Source organism: Antedon bifida, chromosome 1, assembly GCF_963402885.1.
Source record: "Antedon bifida chromosome 1, ecAntBifi1.1, whole genome shotgun sequence".
In the NCBI taxonomy this organism is placed as follows: Eukaryota; Metazoa; Echinodermata; class Crinoidea; order Comatulida; family Antedonidae; genus Antedon; species Antedon bifida.
The window spans coordinates 17734935-17753248 of NC_136226.1; the positions used below are offsets into that span (position 1 = coordinate 17734935).

Below are 18314 nucleotides of genomic sequence, written 5' to 3' on the forward strand. Positions count from 1 at the left end.
ACTTGAATGTACGGTTAAATAGCAAAACCCTTATATATCCGGAACGAATCTTTTTGTTTTGTTCTGATTGTTTGTTGGGTTCTCGGTATAAAATGAGTGGAAAACACGCTACTTTACAAGTGCTAACGTTAAATTGTTGGTTAGTATTTATAGATCCGTATTTATCATTTGGATCATGTTATGATACAGGAAGAAAAAGAAGATTTTTATATTCTTTAATTATTGTTAGGCCCAACCAACCCGATCCGGATAGCCTTCATACAGTACTAGCTAGGCCCTAGTCTAGGCCTACGCCTACTACTACTGCTAGGCCTAGCCCTACTGTAGGCCTAGTAGCTCTAGCTAGCAAGGAAGCGGCCTAGGCTAGCCTAGTACTATTGGTTGGCATAGCCCCTGACCTAGTAGTAGGCCTAAGATTCTAGCCTAGAGCTAGGGGTAGGCTGGTCGTGATAAAATCAACATCCATTTTTTTGCTAGCCTAGGCCTAGCCTAGATAGAGACGCTTTTTATCAGTCTGTTGTGTTTTATATCGGTTACGTTTTATTTTTGGTCGCGCTAATTTGAATGGGGCACGATACATTTTCATGCAATATAATTTAGGCCTAAACATTAAGATCTACGAACGGCGGTATGTATAATATTAAAAGTTATAACGATTTCCTTTATTACATTAAAATGATTATTATAAATGAAGAAATAAATATACTCAAATTAAAAACCATGGCATCGCCGACGGATACGTAATCTATATACAATCATTTTACAAAAACACATGCAGATAGTTAGTACTGTACGTTTCAGAAAATGATTATTATAATCAACGTTGTATAGGCCCCTCTCTCTAGTAGGTCTAGTTTATTGTAACTTAACAGAATAAAATGTTATAAATATATGAAGAATTACAAGAGATGAGAAATTGGACGACAAAATAGGCCGAGCTAACTAAATTTAAAAACTTTAATTAAAGAGCCGCGATTTTCTCGCCACCATGGATAGTTTATTAGTTAAAAACGTTGTCAAGGTAGTGTGATCTGAGTGACTACATCGTCATAACTACTACTCTTGGCTAGCTATAAATAAAATAGGTCTAGTACATACAGTAGTAAAAGTAGGCTATGATAGAAGTAAGTTGAACATTTTTTTATGCCTACATATGGTCTTTTTATACTGTAGGGGTGTACCTTATTTGTCAAAAGATAAGGAAATACGATTCAAGAAGATCATCCAAGAACTGGCAAAAGGTGATTATGACATAGTTGCACTTCAAGAGGTAAGAGGTTTTTTTGGTTACTACTGTACCCTATACTAATAAATTGTTCACCACTTTAGTTTGGCCACATGGAGCAGTTTTATTTTTCGTTATATAACCATGGAGCTATAATAGCTCCATGATATAACATTTATGCAGTGGCTTATAAACTCGGTTCCCACTAATACTCTTACTCTTGTAACAAGTTGTAGCCAGGTTTAATCTCCCAACTTTTTCATACACGCATACATGAGAAAACATAGTTGCGTGCTGTTTCTTTACCATGATTGGTCAGTTTACCAGGTCAGTACATGCTTGCGCAGTAAAAATTTGGGACAGGCCTGTCGGTGTTTTCTACAAATTTGTATTCACACTATGCAAACCTGGTTACAAGTTGTTACATTTTGCAGATGTAAAAATGGTATTAGATAGAACATGACGAATCATCTGACAATTCAGATGATCCATTGCATTAAGATTCTACAATGGAAAACCAAAATAGATGGCAAATCCTTTGTCCCTGCTTGCCTTTTTTTATGACAGATATACTGTTTTTTTTTTCATTTTATCACTTCTGGTCTAATCCCACCCCCTCTGATTTCACAAACAGGCATATCCCTGGGTATAGTCCCAGTATTGACTTTTGGTCTGGATGTAGGCATTTCTCTAGCCAGTTCAAATGAGTTTTTACAAGAAATGATTATCAATTTTTTTTTTTCGTGAATCAGGGTTTCCCCGGGTATAGTCCCACCTCCCAAATTCGCCCCAATTTAGTGTGGGGTGGGATTAGTTACACTAGAGGATATACTGTACAGTATTATATTTATGTATGCACTGTTAATTGTAAACAGAGTTTCTATACAAGATAATAAAGTTTTAAATAAATTATAATGTAATCAACTGTACTTTTTTTTAAGGTTTTTACTAATAGTGATATCAAAGACCTACAAGAAGGACTAAAGAATGTTTTACCATATTCTCATTACTTTTACAGGTTTGTTAAATATTATCAAGACATTTAATGTACTGTCTATAGTCATGCATATTGTATACAGTAGAACCCCTTCTTTGGAACACACCTATGAAGGGGACACTTTCAGAAAACAAGAGGGTCAATATATAAATGTTTTTAACACTATGGCTAACCCCTATTCAGAGGATACAGTTATTAAGAGGACACTTTGTTGGGTCCCGAATGTGTCCCCTCAATAGGGATTATACTGTAATACAGTACAGAGTGTTTATTTGAATTATTTGTACAGGCTATGTCTAAACCAGCGCTGTGTTAGATTTGCTTATCTAATCCAAAGTAGACGTCAATCCATGGCATAAAAGTCACCCTAGAGCTGTGTTAGATTTGCTTATCTAATCCAAGGTAGACATCAATCCATGGCATAAAAGTCACTATTACCATTACCATTTCCACAAGTCAACTAACATGTCGAAAAAAAACATCTTTTGTAGCCTAGCCACATCAACTTGAATGTCTGTTCATACTCTATACCAGTCTCTGGATGCAAAGCTAATATCTAATCCTCAGCTTAAGTTTAGACACGAAAATGTATACACCGCATAGATATCTCTATCGATTATTTATGGGTCTGAACATAGCCTTACCCTGGGGTATGTTTAACCCCTTTCTCCCTTAACCATTTTCTTTTATCTACAGTGGCTTCATAGGCAGTGGAGTATGTATATTTTCAAAAGGACCAATTCTGGACACAGCCCAGAAAGCATTCTCTCTCAATGCTTTCCCACACAAGATACGGCACTGTGATTGGTACGCTAAGAAACTAGTTGGCTTATGCCAAGTGGAAATAGATGGTCTGAAGATAAATGTATATACTACACATGTGAGTATTATCATGTCTTATCATGTTGTATATTTGTACTTTTTCCAAACACAATACTACCTTATATATTATTTCCATTATCAGTCATGTGGTACTCTGGTTAAATTGAATTAATTACATTTTTAAGTGTGATATAGGTAGTGTGAATTGGTGCTATGTGGTAATATGTAGAGATAATAATATAGAGTGGTTTTTCTATAGATAGGCCTACATTGTATGAAAAGTTGATCCATGTAAGGCAGTATAACCCCTACTTTGGGAGACACCCCTATTAAGGGGACACTTTCCAGTGAAAAGAACAAGGGGAAATAATGTAATGACATTATGGCCAATCCTTATTAAGGGGAGGAAGTGAAGGTGTCCCTAAGGTTGTACAGTTGGACAATTGTGGTTTACTTTGTTTGTAGATGACAGCAATGTATGGACCATCTCACCATGAGAACTTTATTGACCAGGATGAATACTATGCGCACCGTCTTGTCCAGTCTTACGAGCTAAGCAGCTTCGTTCGGCAGACTTGTCAATCAAGTGATGTTAACCTAGTTATGGGGGATTTCAACTCAGAGGAGAGCTCCCTCTCGATGCAGATTATAAGAACAAACGCAAATTTGAAAGATGCGTGGCAAGAGAGACCAAATAAAGAGGTAACAATTGATAATTGATAAACACACAAATATTGTAGCAAACAAAGTAAAAACAAAACAACAAGAACGATGACGTCATGATCATTTTATGCGTATGTAAAATCCAGAGAGCATAAAATCGGGGTATTTAAAAAAAATAAAATTGAGATATAATACCCATCTTCTTATCTAGGATGGAAACCTTGGCAACACATGTGACAAACCAAATAACTTGTACACCCATATGAAAAAGAAAGAAGAAGAATTAACAGAGGGCATTCGGATAGACTACATCATGTACAATGGTAACGGAAAAGACATCATATGCCGTGATTGTTGCTTGACCATGGGACAGATTCCAGGGTTTGACATATTTTATTCTGACCATGAAGGAGTCAGGGCAACTCTGGACATTGTCACAAAAGATGGTAAGAGAGTATGTTTGATTATTTTGAAATTGACAAAACTGACCTAAAGGAAACATTAGACCAAAGGACCAACACAAACATATTAAATGTCATAGCTCAGTACTCTGTTGAGCAAAGAGAATATATACAGTAACTAGAGGGTACTCCGAGAGTACAAACCTCCGCCTACTGTAAAAGCCGCCTACTGTAAATGTCCCCTACATAAAATTCCCCCCGAAAATGTTTTTTTTTTTACATTTTTTTATTAGTTCTAAGTGTAAATAGGCTAACTGCACACTACAAAGTAGTGGATGAGAGTTTGGTGTAATGGTTATGTATCCAGCCTCTCACAGTTGAGAACCCTGGTTCAAGTCCTGCTGAGGTTTCTTTCTTTATTCTTTTTTTTTTTTTTTGTGGACCTTGATCTTTAACCCTGACCCTTCAAAATGTAACCACAATTATATGATGAGTCATTGATCATTGTGGCTAAGTTTGGTGAGAATCGGATAAAAACTGTGGTCTCTAGGCAGTAAAATAGTTTTTTGTTAGTTGTGACCTATGACCTTTTCCCCTCAAATTCGAACTCGTCCGAGCTTTTGGGGCATAGATCATTGTGGCCAAATTTGGTGAGAATCGGATAAAAACTGTGGCCTCCAGGCTGTTCACAGACAGACACACACACACACATAAACATACAGGGGTGAAAATATAACCTCCTTGGCGGAGGTAATTAACTAGAGTGATTTAATGAATTAAAATGTCAAACTTGTATAGTAATTAATGATTATTAGTGATGACTAATTAAGAATGTGCACGGTTTATTATCCCAGTCATTGGATCAAGCACATATGAAACACATACTACTCAGCTACCATACTGCACCTAGTAACAATTTGTACACCTGGGTGGAGAGAGGTAAACATAAAGTGGAATTTTACTTTGTTTATAATTAGTGTGTTTTTATTTCTTACAGAAACAGATGGGAGTGATCCGGCAAAAGGCACAGAGTTACAAACCGTTTTAAACAAGATGGCTGGTGTGTTGGAAAAAGCGAAGCTAGAAAACATCAAACAGCAAGGTTTTTACTGGCAAGCTATTCTACTACTAGTTGCTATGTACATAATAAAGGCCTTGGTTCTTGGTGCTCTAACATTTTTTGTTGACTTGATATTTACTGTTGCAACAATATTAGGTATGTGGGGCTTGTTTTGGACAGCAGTAGTTGAGAAACGTTTTGAGTTCTGGGGTTTGACAGCGACTGTGGAAGATGTTAAAACAAGAATTAGCTTTGTTCAACGTCTTTATCAAGCTTTTAAATAATTTCTTTCCAGTTAGGGATCATTTCAAAAATTATGTGAATTCCAATTTTTTTCATTGAAAATATTGAGCTTTTGCGATGCTAGATGAACGTTAAATTTACCAAATACATTCGAAAACAACGTGTGTTAACTTGGCTTAATTATACTGTATGCCTATGCAGATATATCGTTTGTATAAATGACCATCCCTTTTGTCTATCATCTCGAAACATTCGGTCACTATTATATGTCATATGTCATGTTTAAATTTCCAATGACATTTAAAATGTAATGGTTGAAATATAAGGCATGCTACTTAATATAAATATTGTAGTGTAAAATGTAGGATAATGTATACATGTAGTGCATTTTAACTATTTTGTCAAAATTATGAAAAATGTTTTAAAATTGAGTAAATTTATTATCAAGTAGTAGTTGGAATTCTAAAAAATAATATTTCTTAAAAAGTTTTAAAATTGTATTAATTAATAATTTAAATTAAATACATCAAATTGGCGAATTCTCATTTGAGAGCTTCAAAGTGCTGGTAGTGAAAACGGTTCCTCTGCATCATATTTTTGGTGTTATCTTAAGCTTTGACAAAAAAGTGTGATGTGCCCAAATATGGTAGTGATATACCCAAATATGGTAGTGATATGACATCATCATGACCATATATGGGCACATTACATTTTGTGATGTAGAGAGCTTTAGGATATTTCATGGACTGGTTTTGTGTGTAAAGTGCTTTGGTATTAGGTGCTATAAAAGTCAACCATTATTATTACAGGTACAGTGTTATTTGTTTCTCAATGTAAAAGCCAAGTAACACAAATGAGTGAGACAGACATAAGTCTATTCTAAGTAAACATGTGTGAATGGAAATTTCTGTTATTGAACATAAGTATAGTAATTACAACAATTATCTGCAAATTATAAGAATGCTACAAGCTTGTGGTGCCAATAGTTGATACTGAGAGTTTTCAAAGTTTCTTATTATGAATGGTGCTAGAGGAAAAAAGTAATCTGGATGAAAGGCAACTTGGTGCGAGACAAGGCTACTACCTAACTTTATCCTTTTTAAAATATGATCTGCCAGTAACATGTTTAGATGTACGATATCCATTATATATATTTTTGGGTTAGAAGACGGCAATCGTATTTGATTGAATTAAATACTGTCGATTATTTTAGTATGAAATAAAGAGAATCATTTCCATGTTATGTGCAATTGTTACAATATTAACTGTAATCATGCAATGCTTTAAATGTAAAAATAATTATACAAAATAAATTGAAAAATACAATTTATGTGGATAGAGGACATTTTATTTATTTAGTCTAAAGTTGGCAACAGACCCCAGTATCAGTGGTTTCAATCTAAGCACAAGGCAAACAAATTTGCCAGAACGTTAAACCTTAGAAGTGAAATGAAATACTGTAACTCTTTACACCATGTACAGTATGCATCATGATCATAGTGTACATATTAAGCGACTTCAATTTCCAACGCCATGGTCAACCATGCATGTAATTTATTATTCTGCACAGTCCTACACTATCGGCTGTCAACCATATTCATTGATATATAACAAATACAACATAACACTATGTATATAAAAAATGCACAATGGGAATAGTGGGTTTAGCTCTAAGCTAAAGTGTGATGTGTCCAAATATGGTAGTGATGTGCCCAAATACGGTAGTGATATGACATCATCATGTCCATATATGGGCACATCACATTTTTTTTGTCACAAAGCTTATGAAGCCTTGTGGAGCCGTGAAATGTGCAAAAAGTCACATTTGTGCAAACAACCACATTTGTGCAAACATTTTACCTTCAAATGTGCAAACAACCACATTTGTGCAAACATTTTACCTTCAAATGTGCAAATCTGTAAAAATTCATTACCCGCAAATGTGCAAACATCACGCCGTTAAATGTAAAAACGATCAGTTTTGACGTTAAATGTGCAAAAGGTATTCTACAAATGTGCAAAGCATTTCTTCAACCAAACTCCTATTCCATTTTATATTTTTGGTTCGTAGGTCTTTCAGAGTAGAAATAACAATAGGAAAAAGAGTATAATAAATTTAAAATGTTCAATATTATAAAAACTAATTATACTGTTGTATTTTATTATGATCAAAGGCTCTAAACCGCCTCGTCTAAATTCAAGTTGGCCCCAAGTCAACTCACCCTGAAGTCAACTCGGCCTCACGTCAACTCGGCCTCACGTCAACTCGGCCTCACGTCAACTCGGCCTCAAGTCAACTCGGCCTCAAGTCAACTCGGCCTCACGTCAACTCGGCCAAAAACATTCACATTCATTCTAATATTCATCCCTATAACATGCGTACTTCGTTTTTATTATTTTTCTTCTGTTCATTAGACTTATTTTGTCCCATTTATTTGCACTTTTTACGTTTCATACTTTAACGTGGCCTAGTTGACGTGAGGCCGAGTTGACTTCAGGGCGAGTTGACTTGGGGGCGAGTTGACTTGGGGTCGACTTGAATTTGGCTGAGACGGGTTAAAGCCTTTGATCATAATAAAATACAACAGTATAATTAGTTATTATGATATTGAACATTTTAGATTTATTAGACTCGTTTTCCTATTGTTATTTCTACTCTGAAAGACCTACGAACCAAAAATATAAAATGTAATAGGAATTTGACTGAAGAAATGATTTGCACATTTGTAGAATACCTTTTGCACATTTAACGTCAAAACTGACCGTTTTTACATTTAACGGCGAGATGTTTGCACATTTGCGGGTAATGAATTTTTACATATTTGCACATTTGAAGGTAAAATGTTTGCACAAATGTGGTTGTTTGCACATTTGAAGGTAAAATGTTTGCACAAATGTGGTTGTTTGCACAAATGTGACTTTTTGCACATTTCACGGCTCCACAAGCCTCCAGATTTATAGTTACAGTATATTCATGATTCAGATGCTATAATTTTATTTTTAGCAGAGTGTGATCTTTTTTTCATTTACAATATATTTCTAGTACCTTTTGCTAACACTTTGAATAAAAAAGAATACTATTTTAGATTTCCATCTTTTATTGTATTTTCTCTCAGACCAGGTTTGAACCTTATGTAAAAACGACAAGATAATACAAGCAATGTAACAGAATTTTACAGATGTCTGATAATAACCGACACTTTTAAATGACGTTTTTGCAGTAGTTGTACTTATTGAATGTTGGCAATTTTTAAATCAGTCCAACAAACATCGAACCATGTCCAAATCATTCTACTGCAGTTACTGCAGTAAGTACAGTTTGTTTACTCTGTTACCTATCTAGCAAGATTTTCTTGGGTAATCATACTGTACATATATGTTGCTGCAGTAAAATAATTTTGAAATGATCCCCAATACTAAATCAGTGTTGCGACAGTAATCACAAACGGGCAGTAAAGTTTTATTTCAACACAACACTAACCTTAGTAGCTTTAAACTCATGTATAGATTATAAGTTAACTGAGCTCTAAATTAATTTGCTGAATTATGAATTCAGTCATATCCCAGCTTGTATCTCACAACACATTAATGCTTCATTCACACTTGTTCCCTTTCACCTAATGGAAGTCAACGCAGTTCTTTTAATACCATATTTGGGCACATCACAAGTGTGACTGCTGATTTGTGATAACTGGTGACATTTACAACAGAATTTTTTTTTTTTAGTTTTTAATATTTTTATGCTATTCCTTTCTGGATTGTGATCATAACTTATCAAGGATATCATGCGCTTTGTTCTCCACTAACATCTGCATGGATTTCACATCGGCGCACCAGTTAACCAGTCTCTGTTGCATTATTGAAATCTGAAAGTCAGAAAGTAAATTATTTTCAATCAACTATGTACTTGTGAAAAGAAGGTTTAGAATAATGGGAGCATCATGATGTAAAGATCATCAATTGTTAAACGTTCAAGAACCCTCCTTTGTCGCACCCCTATTCAGGAGACGTCCCCACGTTCCCATGAATGAACAAAGAGCAATATAAGGGGAAATTTTATTGGGTACAGAAGGTGTCCCCTTAACATTCTAATGAATGTAACGTAATTGTAAAGTTATTGTCATCAATTCCCAGATTTATTAAATATAAACAATACCAGATGGTGGTAAGACTCTGTCCGTTTCCATGGTGTATACACAGAGAATGCAAATTAGCTATAGAAATTAAATGATGAATAAATTAGCATAATCACCTGTTGTTTATCCAGTACCCGTGGCTGTACCCAGGTCATATGTACCTTGGCATCCACCTGGTCAATAGAGCCTTTTACTAATCCCAATGACAAAGCTTTCATCACTAAAATCTCAACCTGTGAATAATGGAGAAAAAATACCTCAAAATGCAAGTAAAATCTTTAGGGATCTAGATTAATGATACAAGTTTACATATTTATTGAAGTTAAAACATCACATATATAATAAAAAGATGGTAACATGAGTATTACAAATTAATGAACACAAAAATAAACACTTTGGGAATGGAAATTAAAGTTTAAAATGTGGTAACCCAAGATGACGGAAAAGTTGATTTTAGTGAATATGTTTAAAAATTAAGTTAGGTTCAGTTGCAAAACTCAGAACTAAAAAAAACTGTAGTTCAATAACAGACAATGTTCTGTATTGTGAGATGCTAGCTTGTGGGCTTGCAGTTGCTTGGAAGTTAATAGCAATGTATGTTGTATATAAAGCAAAATATTAAATGGGATTTTATCAGGCTATTAACCCCTTCATTATCTGAAGTACATGCCTCGATTTCATCTCAGAATATATACTATTTTTTAGCCCGATTTTTCAATACTAACCTCATCCATCTGTAGTTTTGTAGCCCCGGCTATTTCTTGGAAGGTAATGCTTCTATTATTGGCCGGCCTAGTGAATGTCATCTCCATCAAGCAAAGAAGACAAATCTTCTGTCTCAAGTTTAATTCTCTAGCAGCTAGGTCAGGCTAAAAAGTAAATATTAATGTTTTTTACAATACTAAATACAGTAGAACCCCTATTAAATACAGTAGAACCCCTATTAAATACAGTAGAACCCCTATTAAAGGGCCACGCACAGGACCCAACAAACATTAATATGGGTGTCCAAAAGGTTTTATTAATGTGTTTTTGTTCAATGACATAGAAATAACTGTTACAAACAAACAAAAGGTACTTTAATTTTTTTTTTAATTTGATAAAAATTTCATTTGTTTACAAGTTTTCATGACAGAATAAAAGCTAGTTCATACTAGGATGATGTGCAATGATAAATATATAAACACACATTCTTCTTAAGAAAACAAAACAAATTGGAAAAGTTTCATCATAGAACTATAGGATAATCATTTAGGTTTTGTTTGTTGAAAATACAAATTCAATCAAATGACGACATGATCAATAAGAACAAAAAAATGTGTTATCATCACAATATTATTGGTCGTACTAATCATGTTGTCATCTGATTAGACTTAAGAAAATATTATTTGTTCATCAAAGACAGCACAAATCATTATCCTATAGTTCTAGGATAAAAACCTTTTTAATTTTTTTTTTCTGTAGGAAAAATACATATTTTTTCGTTGATCATTATCATCTTAGTATCTAATGGTGCTTAGTTAAAGAAACTATTCTCTAACAAGGTAGCACCATCGAGACAGTAAAACTTTCCCTATAGTGGTAAGTATTTTACCTGTTGACTCCAAGTGGTTTTGAGTGTTTCAAACTGCACCAGGTTACCGCTATTAAAGGCATACAGTAAATCAACCAACCAAGTCTTTTCAGTTCCTTTTAATGAATCCAAAATGGGATGTGCAAGCTGAAATTGAAAGTAATAATACCAAAGTGTTTATTGTGTTTCTCTAACAACCAAAACAAATGAAAAGTGTAAAATGATTTGATAGTAATTTATTAACTTTCTAAATATTTTTTCTCTAAATGAGCAGGTATTTTGGGAATTCACTGTCGAAATACACAAATTCCAGAATACATGGTTTAACCCTTCTTCCACACTGCAAACATTGCTTAAATTGTCACCAAATGCGCACATTGATTGGGCTGAATATATTAGCACAGTTTCCTTATTTGCATAAATTAATTCCAGGTGGTGCACAACCTGAATAAATTAATATAAATTAAATATTCTCGTTTTTGGGGGAAGTTTTTTTATTTTTGTTTTGTTTTGTAGAATTATTTATAATTTGAAAAGCATAAAGCATCAATCAGAAATAACTATAATGTAAATTTATCCAAAAAAAAGATTATGTAAATGTCTAAAATATATTTACCAGTTCTCCAAAATTAAAGATACCTTCACCAAGAAGTGCAGCCAAACAAAGATTAAAAGCTCGCTCTTTTTTTTCACCATCTGAAAAAAAACATATTTAAAAAGCTTTTGATATTCAAAACATTTGCATTAAAATATCTTCAACTAAAATAAGCTTAATTCATTGCCAATCCTTCAATATTAGAACACACCTATTAAAATTCTGTTGCAAATTAATTTTGCGATATAAATTGTTGGTTAATGCACCTGAGGCATATTCACATTTTCATCAATCAGATCTCAGAAATATTGGAATCGGCGAAAACAGAAATGTTTGATTCTCATGAATATATTTAATCTATCCTTGATTGGTTGATTACGTGTCATGTGATGTCTTGCGTTATTTGAATTAATCCTTATGACTGGGGTACATTACACATACACGTCTTTTGTAATGCAATACATGATGTTGCGCATTAAATAACCAACAAAGTGCCCAAGTAAGTAACGTGTAGTACATCAATGTGATGATTGTAACTACTAACCTAAATTCTCGAGGAACCCCTATTAAGGGGACACTTCTCCATGAAACAGGGGAAATATATGTTTCAACATTATGGCCAACCACTATTTAGGGGACATCCCAATTAAGAGCACATTTTGTTTGTTCCCAAAGGTGTCCTCTTAATAGGGACTTCAAAGCAACTTCTAGTTGCTTTGTTCCAAGGTTTCCAAGTGTACTCAATTTACTTTTCAAAAATAAATTTATTTCTCTAAATTAATAATCTATATTGTTAATCAGGCAAAAGTAATTATTCTACAATAATTACTATAAATATTCAGTACTACACATACTTACCAGGTATGTCATCAATTGACATACACCCTAGGAATCGAAGAGCATCACGATAGTAGTTGGCATGGTTACCGATGATCTTATAATAAGTGCTTGACAGGTCGTAGAAGCGTCCATGTACCGTTGTTACGCCATCAATATTATCTAGTAATGCTTGACATTCATCAACCAGTTTCTAAAAGAAAAACATTTAAATTTAATGTTTAATAACTTTAAACATATAAATTTGAAAATATTATTTTTTAATTGTTTTGTTTTTGTTGAATATGCCATTTTAATGTCACAAAACAGTTATTCACTTTGACCAAAAATTAGATGAAAAAACAATAATCTAAGGCAAAAAATAGCCAAATTATCTGTCAGACAATTGGTTTTTGGTTAGTAAAATTTGGTAAGTAAAATCATTATTTTTGGAAATTTTGAAAATGTTTAAAATTGCAAAATGGCATATTCAAAAATTGATTTTATTAATCTTCATTTTTATGTTTTTTTTCGGACAGGATACATCTTTAAATAATCATCATTTTGATTTAAATCACCACCTTTGACAACATGCTTTTTATTGGAGTTGGATTTTTTTAAATTACTGTAAATAACAAGGCAACATACATTTAATCAGTCTACCCACTTATAATGCTAATACTAATAGCTATATAATAGGGTCTTTCTAAACAACTGAATTTCAGTCAAGATACTCAATCAAACTATTTGACAATAAAATGTGATGTGCCCAAATATGGTAGTGATATGCCCACATATGGTAGTGATATGACATCATCATGTCCATATATGGGGACATCACATTTGTTGTCACATTTTGATAGTGTAGACAGAGCTTAAGACAATTGCTTCTGTTACCTTGGTTGTGTCTAGATCACTGGTTTTCAGCATGACCATTGCAATGGATGTTGAACAAAGGACTGTTGCCTCCACATGGTCTTTTACCTACAGTAAATCAATTTAATTTCATTTGTCAGAAAAGAACAAATACATAACAAAACAAAAAAACAAGAGAGTTCAAAATTCAAATGACTGATAAACCAAAAAGTGAAATGAATCACTGTCAAGTGGCTCACCAAAATGGAAAAAGAGTTATAAATATTACAGAAAAATCACTTGTCAGAGTTTGCAAAATAAATACCTTGAGAATCACCAAACCATACAGGGTGCTATGTTGTAATACAGTAAACTCTCCAAATACCGTTATCTTAAAAGCCGGACATTCTCCCAAAACATAACTTTCTTGAGGTCAAAACACAAAAGGCCCAAAATTCTTTTTTTCCATTCTGATTATTAGGCCTTCCAGAAAACCAGACATAATATTAGGCCAGCATAGCCTGTTATTTGGAGAGACTGTACACCCAAACAAAGAGGGTGCTATTTAAAACAATCAAACATCATCTGTCTACCTATAGTAAACAATGAATGTGCCATGTGCTGATGCCAACACATCCTTTAGTAGAAGTAGAGCCTAAAAGGGAAATGTACGCACGATCCTGATTAATTTCCATTAATTGAAAGAGAGTGTGTCATGTAAGACAAAAACCCAAATAATATACATGCTGTATTTATCATGATTATACTTTTTACCTTTTCCTTCAACTTATTTAGAAATTCTAATGCTGCCGAGTCTTCTGTAAATAAAAAAAAAAATTGAAATAAGTAAAATTAAAATAAATTTACCCTGTATACTGTATATATATCCTCTGGTATTAATCCAACCAATCCTCCTTTGAAAACAAAATTGGGCTGACTTTCGGGGTAGGACTATACCTGGGGAAACCTTAAAGAACCAAAAGTCAATACTACCTGGGGATATGCCTGTGTGTGAAGACATAAAGTAGTAGGCGGATGGGATTAGACCTAAAGTGGGATTATACCCAAAGATACGGTAATTAAATTACCCTGCTATGCAACTGACAAATCACAGACATATCTAATTTAATCTAGTTTTAATTTGTAATACCTTTGCATTGCTTGATGATAATTAGAACAATCTCTGTGAGTGAAAGCAAATTGATTCTGTGTTCAAAGTCTGCAATAAAATTCTCATACATCTAAGAAAATAAAACATGTGTACATAGATGAGTATTTATCCAGAAAAGGGAGAATCTATAAAACTATTGCATTTACATCAGATAATGAATAGATAATTTTCATTTTATTGGGGGTTTGGGTCACATTCAATAAATACTCTATTGAACTCTTACAAGAGTGCAATTTCAGAATGTGCGCAATGCATACAAATCTTATTCAAAGTAGAGTGTTATAAAACAAATATAAAATGTTTTATATTTGTGCAATGGTACAAATAATTTCATGAAGTAAAAGATTAAATGTTTATTTTCAATCAATCAATCATGAAAATATATCCTTTCAATTTTTTTACAGTATATTATTATTATATATATATACGTTCAGATTTTTGTAAAAAATGTTGAATTATGCCATGAAACACACTGTAACTACTCAGCGTCCAAAACTGGAGCGGTGTCTTTTTTATTCGTTGAAAGGTTTTCATCATTCAATTCATAAACGTTTATTATATCAAACAATTTTTTTTAATAAATCCATAAAATAAATATAGGCCTAGCCTAGGCCTACCTGTAGAAGACCGTCTCCTTCAGCAAATACTGGGTTCTTGACAAAAACCAATAGTTTTTCTGTCAATTGATGCCAGAGTCTAAAAAAGGTAACAAATGAAGAATTTACTTTTTTTTTCGTGTTATTATTTTTGTTGTGCACAAGCAAGCCAAGCAAGGGCAAGGAAATCCTTGTTGAATTGTAAAAAAAGATAGAACAATTAATTTATATATCGAGCCTAAAACCTAGGCCTAGTAGGCCTACTAGGCCTAGATGCATATAGTCTTATGCCTAGTATTATTTGTATAAAAACACAGTACTCAAGCAAAATTGCTTGTCTAGGCCTACGATATGATTGGTAGAGGCCGCGGCAAATATTCTGCACCAGGGTTCTAACCACCTCATATCACTCAATATTGCTGAATCACTATTCAATATTATTGGCCTAGCCTAGGCCTAGCCTTACTAAAGTAGTAATGGAAAACTTACTTTTTGTTGTAGAATTCCTCAATTTCTGTCCATTCTTGAACTAAATCAACACTTCCCTGACTTTGCTGCTCCTTTAAATACCCACTTACGTCTCTCATGTTTACAAAGTAGGCTAGGCACAAATTAATAATTAAAATGAATAATTCTTAAGAAAACTTTTCTCACAACAGAAACAGAACATGCAAATAAAAACGTCGGAGTGTCGACAACAACGTTCAGTTTGCATCAATTACTGTGATTAGTCTTCGAGACCCAGGCGTCACACAGTATCAAAATGATGGATTATTTATATCATGAGGTGCTTTCTTAGTGCAAGATCTTTGTCATTATCAGTTCAATGCCCTATTTAATTGGCATCACATCATAGTATGTACGTATATGATATATGAATATATCAAAATCTAATAACAAATATTAAATTACATCAATAAAATAAATAAAAAAGTGGTGGGATCATAAACTCAAGTGATCATCGGGATACATAGAGCCTACATACTGTTACAACCTCAGAGATTTGGAGTGGGATGGGGGCGGTGGGGTGGGGGGTGGTGATTCAGACACGCCTGTGACGAAGCGAATTTAGTTCACTGGCACTCTTAGGATGGCCGAAAATATTACTCTCGCACGTCAAAATCATGATAATGGCACATTTAGTTGGCCGGAACACTTCCATAGCGCGCTATAGGAATCAGCAAAACGATCATATTTTGCGCTTAATGCGAACGTCAGGGTCCTCGATAATAATGTAGGCCTACTGTACTTCCGATAGAGTAAACGTATTATTATTATATTGTATGTTACTCTGTTTGTTAATCTGTAATTCAACGTTATTTTCATGATTTTATTTTATTTAAAAATGTCTTTTTGGAGGGTAAAAATTGAACTGAAATGCCTTGTAATTTTTCCCTGATATTACGTATTGTTGATACTGTGTGGTGTTTGTTCAAATGCGCGTTGCATTCAAATCACTTTGAAATGCGGGACTATATAAAAAATTAAGTCACTAAATTAAACTAAATTAAAGATAAATAATAATAATTTTGTGTAAGAACAAAATATTATTACGAAACAAAACGTGTGACTTTCTTACATACATTATTTAAGTACCGTAAATCTTCTAATTGTAACCCTGGGTTATTATTCTTTGATTGTTTTTTAGGGTGGGTTACTATTGGAAGGTGGGTTACTATTAGAGTAGTGGGTTACTATTACTAATCTTAAATTAGGCACCTGAAAATAGTAAACCACTCCAACTTTTCCGGCCAGCAAATCATAGCAAAATAATAAAACAGTACGAATATAAATAATTTGTTTGAACTCTAACTCTTTTTTATAAACTCAACAACACTCAATCCTCCCCACTCCGGAGATCAACATGAATTATCTCCTTATTTTCAAAATACGGCTGCATCATAAACGACCAGTCTTCATAAATGTCATTTTGTCAATAGTTTTTGTGACTCATTAACCCCCATGGTTACTATTAGAGTAGTGGGTTATTATTATATAGATTGATAGATTTACGACGGAATGTTCAAAAGATAGGCCCTAGGCCTATTAACAGATTAAATTTATAAATGTTATGTCAAAATTAAATATAGCTTCTCTTAATAAATTTTATCATATTAGGTGGACAACAGCTTAGATGATCATATTTCCTTTTAAACATTCTATCTATGAACATTTTTTAGTTTTCAATCGCACATAAAATGGAAGTTTTAACTGTTTTGTAGCCTTGTTTGTAGTCTTTGTTTTTGTAAAGTTTCTACAGTACTAGGCCTACTGTATATTTCACAGTATTTTTTTCCATTACTGTAAACCTACTACAATTACAGTAAAATGCTTCTACTGTAATAAATTACTATGGCAGCTGAGCTGCCAGTAATTTACTGTAGATTTTACAGCAGATTGTTAACAGTGTTGAAACGATACAAGAAAAGGTGCATTAGCGTATTCGGTAAATTGCCTCAGTTGGTACGGTCCAGGGAGTTGTTTTACAGCTCCCTGGTTGGTCCAATTATGAATCTTGCGATTCAATGTTTTACTGCCATGAAGAAAGTCAAGGAATGCAGCAACAGAACAGCTGAAGCGGAGATTCCGTAAGACTTCTTGATGGAACAAGATTTGAGTCCCCGTCATATCGTATCAAATCAGTCAAATCAACGCGATCTCAATTTGTCATATATTGCCATTACATTGAGACGACTCGGAGAGTATGCGTCTTTCTAAAGCTTGGTTCCACCCACTAGGACGCAACGCTAGCACATAATAGACGCAACGCTAGCACATAATAGACGCAACGCTAGCACATAATAGACGCAACGCTAGCACATAATAGACGCAACGCTAGCACATAATAGACGCAACGCTAGCACATAATAGACGCAACGCTAGCACATAATAGACGCAACGCTAGCACATAATAGACGCAACGCTAGCACATAATAGACGCAACGCTAGCACATAATAGACGCAACGCTAGCACATAATAGACGCAACGCTAGCACATAATAGACGCAACGCTAGCACATAATAGACGCAACGCTAGCACATAATAGACGCAACGCTAGCACATAATAGACGCAACGCTAGCACATAATAGACGCAACGCTAGCACATAATAGACGCAACGCTAGCACATAATAGACGCAACGCTAGCACATAATAGACGC

General features: G+C 33.9%; 2 protein-coding genes across 2 annotated transcripts; one reads left to right on the plus strand and one right to left on the minus strand.

The window, feature by feature from the left end:
• Positions 1-55: 55 nt before the first annotated feature.
• On the plus strand, positions 56-6180 carry LOC144844872 (putative neutral sphingomyelinase). The gene is made up of 7 exons (XM_078701974.1): positions 56-139; positions 1174-1270; positions 2167-2243; positions 2919-3102; positions 3510-3746; positions 3919-4153; positions 5106-6180. Exons 1-7 carry the CDS (start codon positions 93-95, stop codon positions 5450-5452), a joined length of 1224 nt encoding a protein of 407 aa, XP_078558100.1. The 5' UTR covers positions 56-92; the 3' UTR covers positions 5453-6180.
• A 2221-nt stretch (positions 6181-8401) lies between these two features.
• LOC144844212 (26S proteasome non-ATPase regulatory subunit 13-like) lies at positions 8402-15832 on the minus strand. Its single transcript, XM_078700992.1, has 11 exons — positions 15643-15832; positions 15175-15253; positions 14537-14627; positions 14161-14204; positions 13429-13515; positions 12574-12745; positions 11737-11816; positions 11142-11267; positions 10273-10416; positions 9664-9780; positions 8402-9277 (listed from the first exon to the last, which is right to left on the minus strand). Exons 1-11 carry the CDS (start codon positions 15738-15740, stop codon positions 9176-9178), a joined length of 1140 nt encoding a protein of 379 aa, XP_078557118.1. The 5' UTR covers positions 15741-15832; the 3' UTR covers positions 8402-9175.
• Positions 15833-18314: the final 2482 nt, after the last annotated feature.

Excerpts from the sequence above, each read along its gene's own strand:
- LOC144844872 (XM_078701974.1), top strand. The coding sequence starts at position 93 with ATGAGTGGAAAACACGCTACTTTACAAGTGCTAACGTTAAATTGTTG. Across the intron at positions 140-1,173 it reads GTGCTAACGTTAAATTGTTG|GGGTGTACCTTATTTGTCAA; the intron begins GTTAGTATTTAT and ends TTTATACTGTAG. Across the intron at positions 1,271-2,166 it reads ACATAGTTGCACTTCAAGAG|GTTTTTACTAATAGTGATAT; the intron begins GTAAGAGGTTTT and ends CTTTTTTTTAAG.
- LOC144844212 (XM_078700992.1), bottom strand. The coding sequence starts at position 15,740 with ATGAGAGACGTAAGTGGGTATTTAAAGGAGCAGCAAAGTCAGGGAAGT. Across the intron at positions 11,268-11,736 it reads TCTTTAATTTTGGAGAACTG|CTTGCACATCCCATTTTGGA; the intron begins GTAAATATATTT and ends TTTCAATTTCAG. Across the intron at positions 9,278-9,663 it reads GGGTACTGGATAAACAACAG|ATTTCAATAATGCAACAGAG; the intron begins GTGATTATGCTA and ends TCTGACTTTCAG.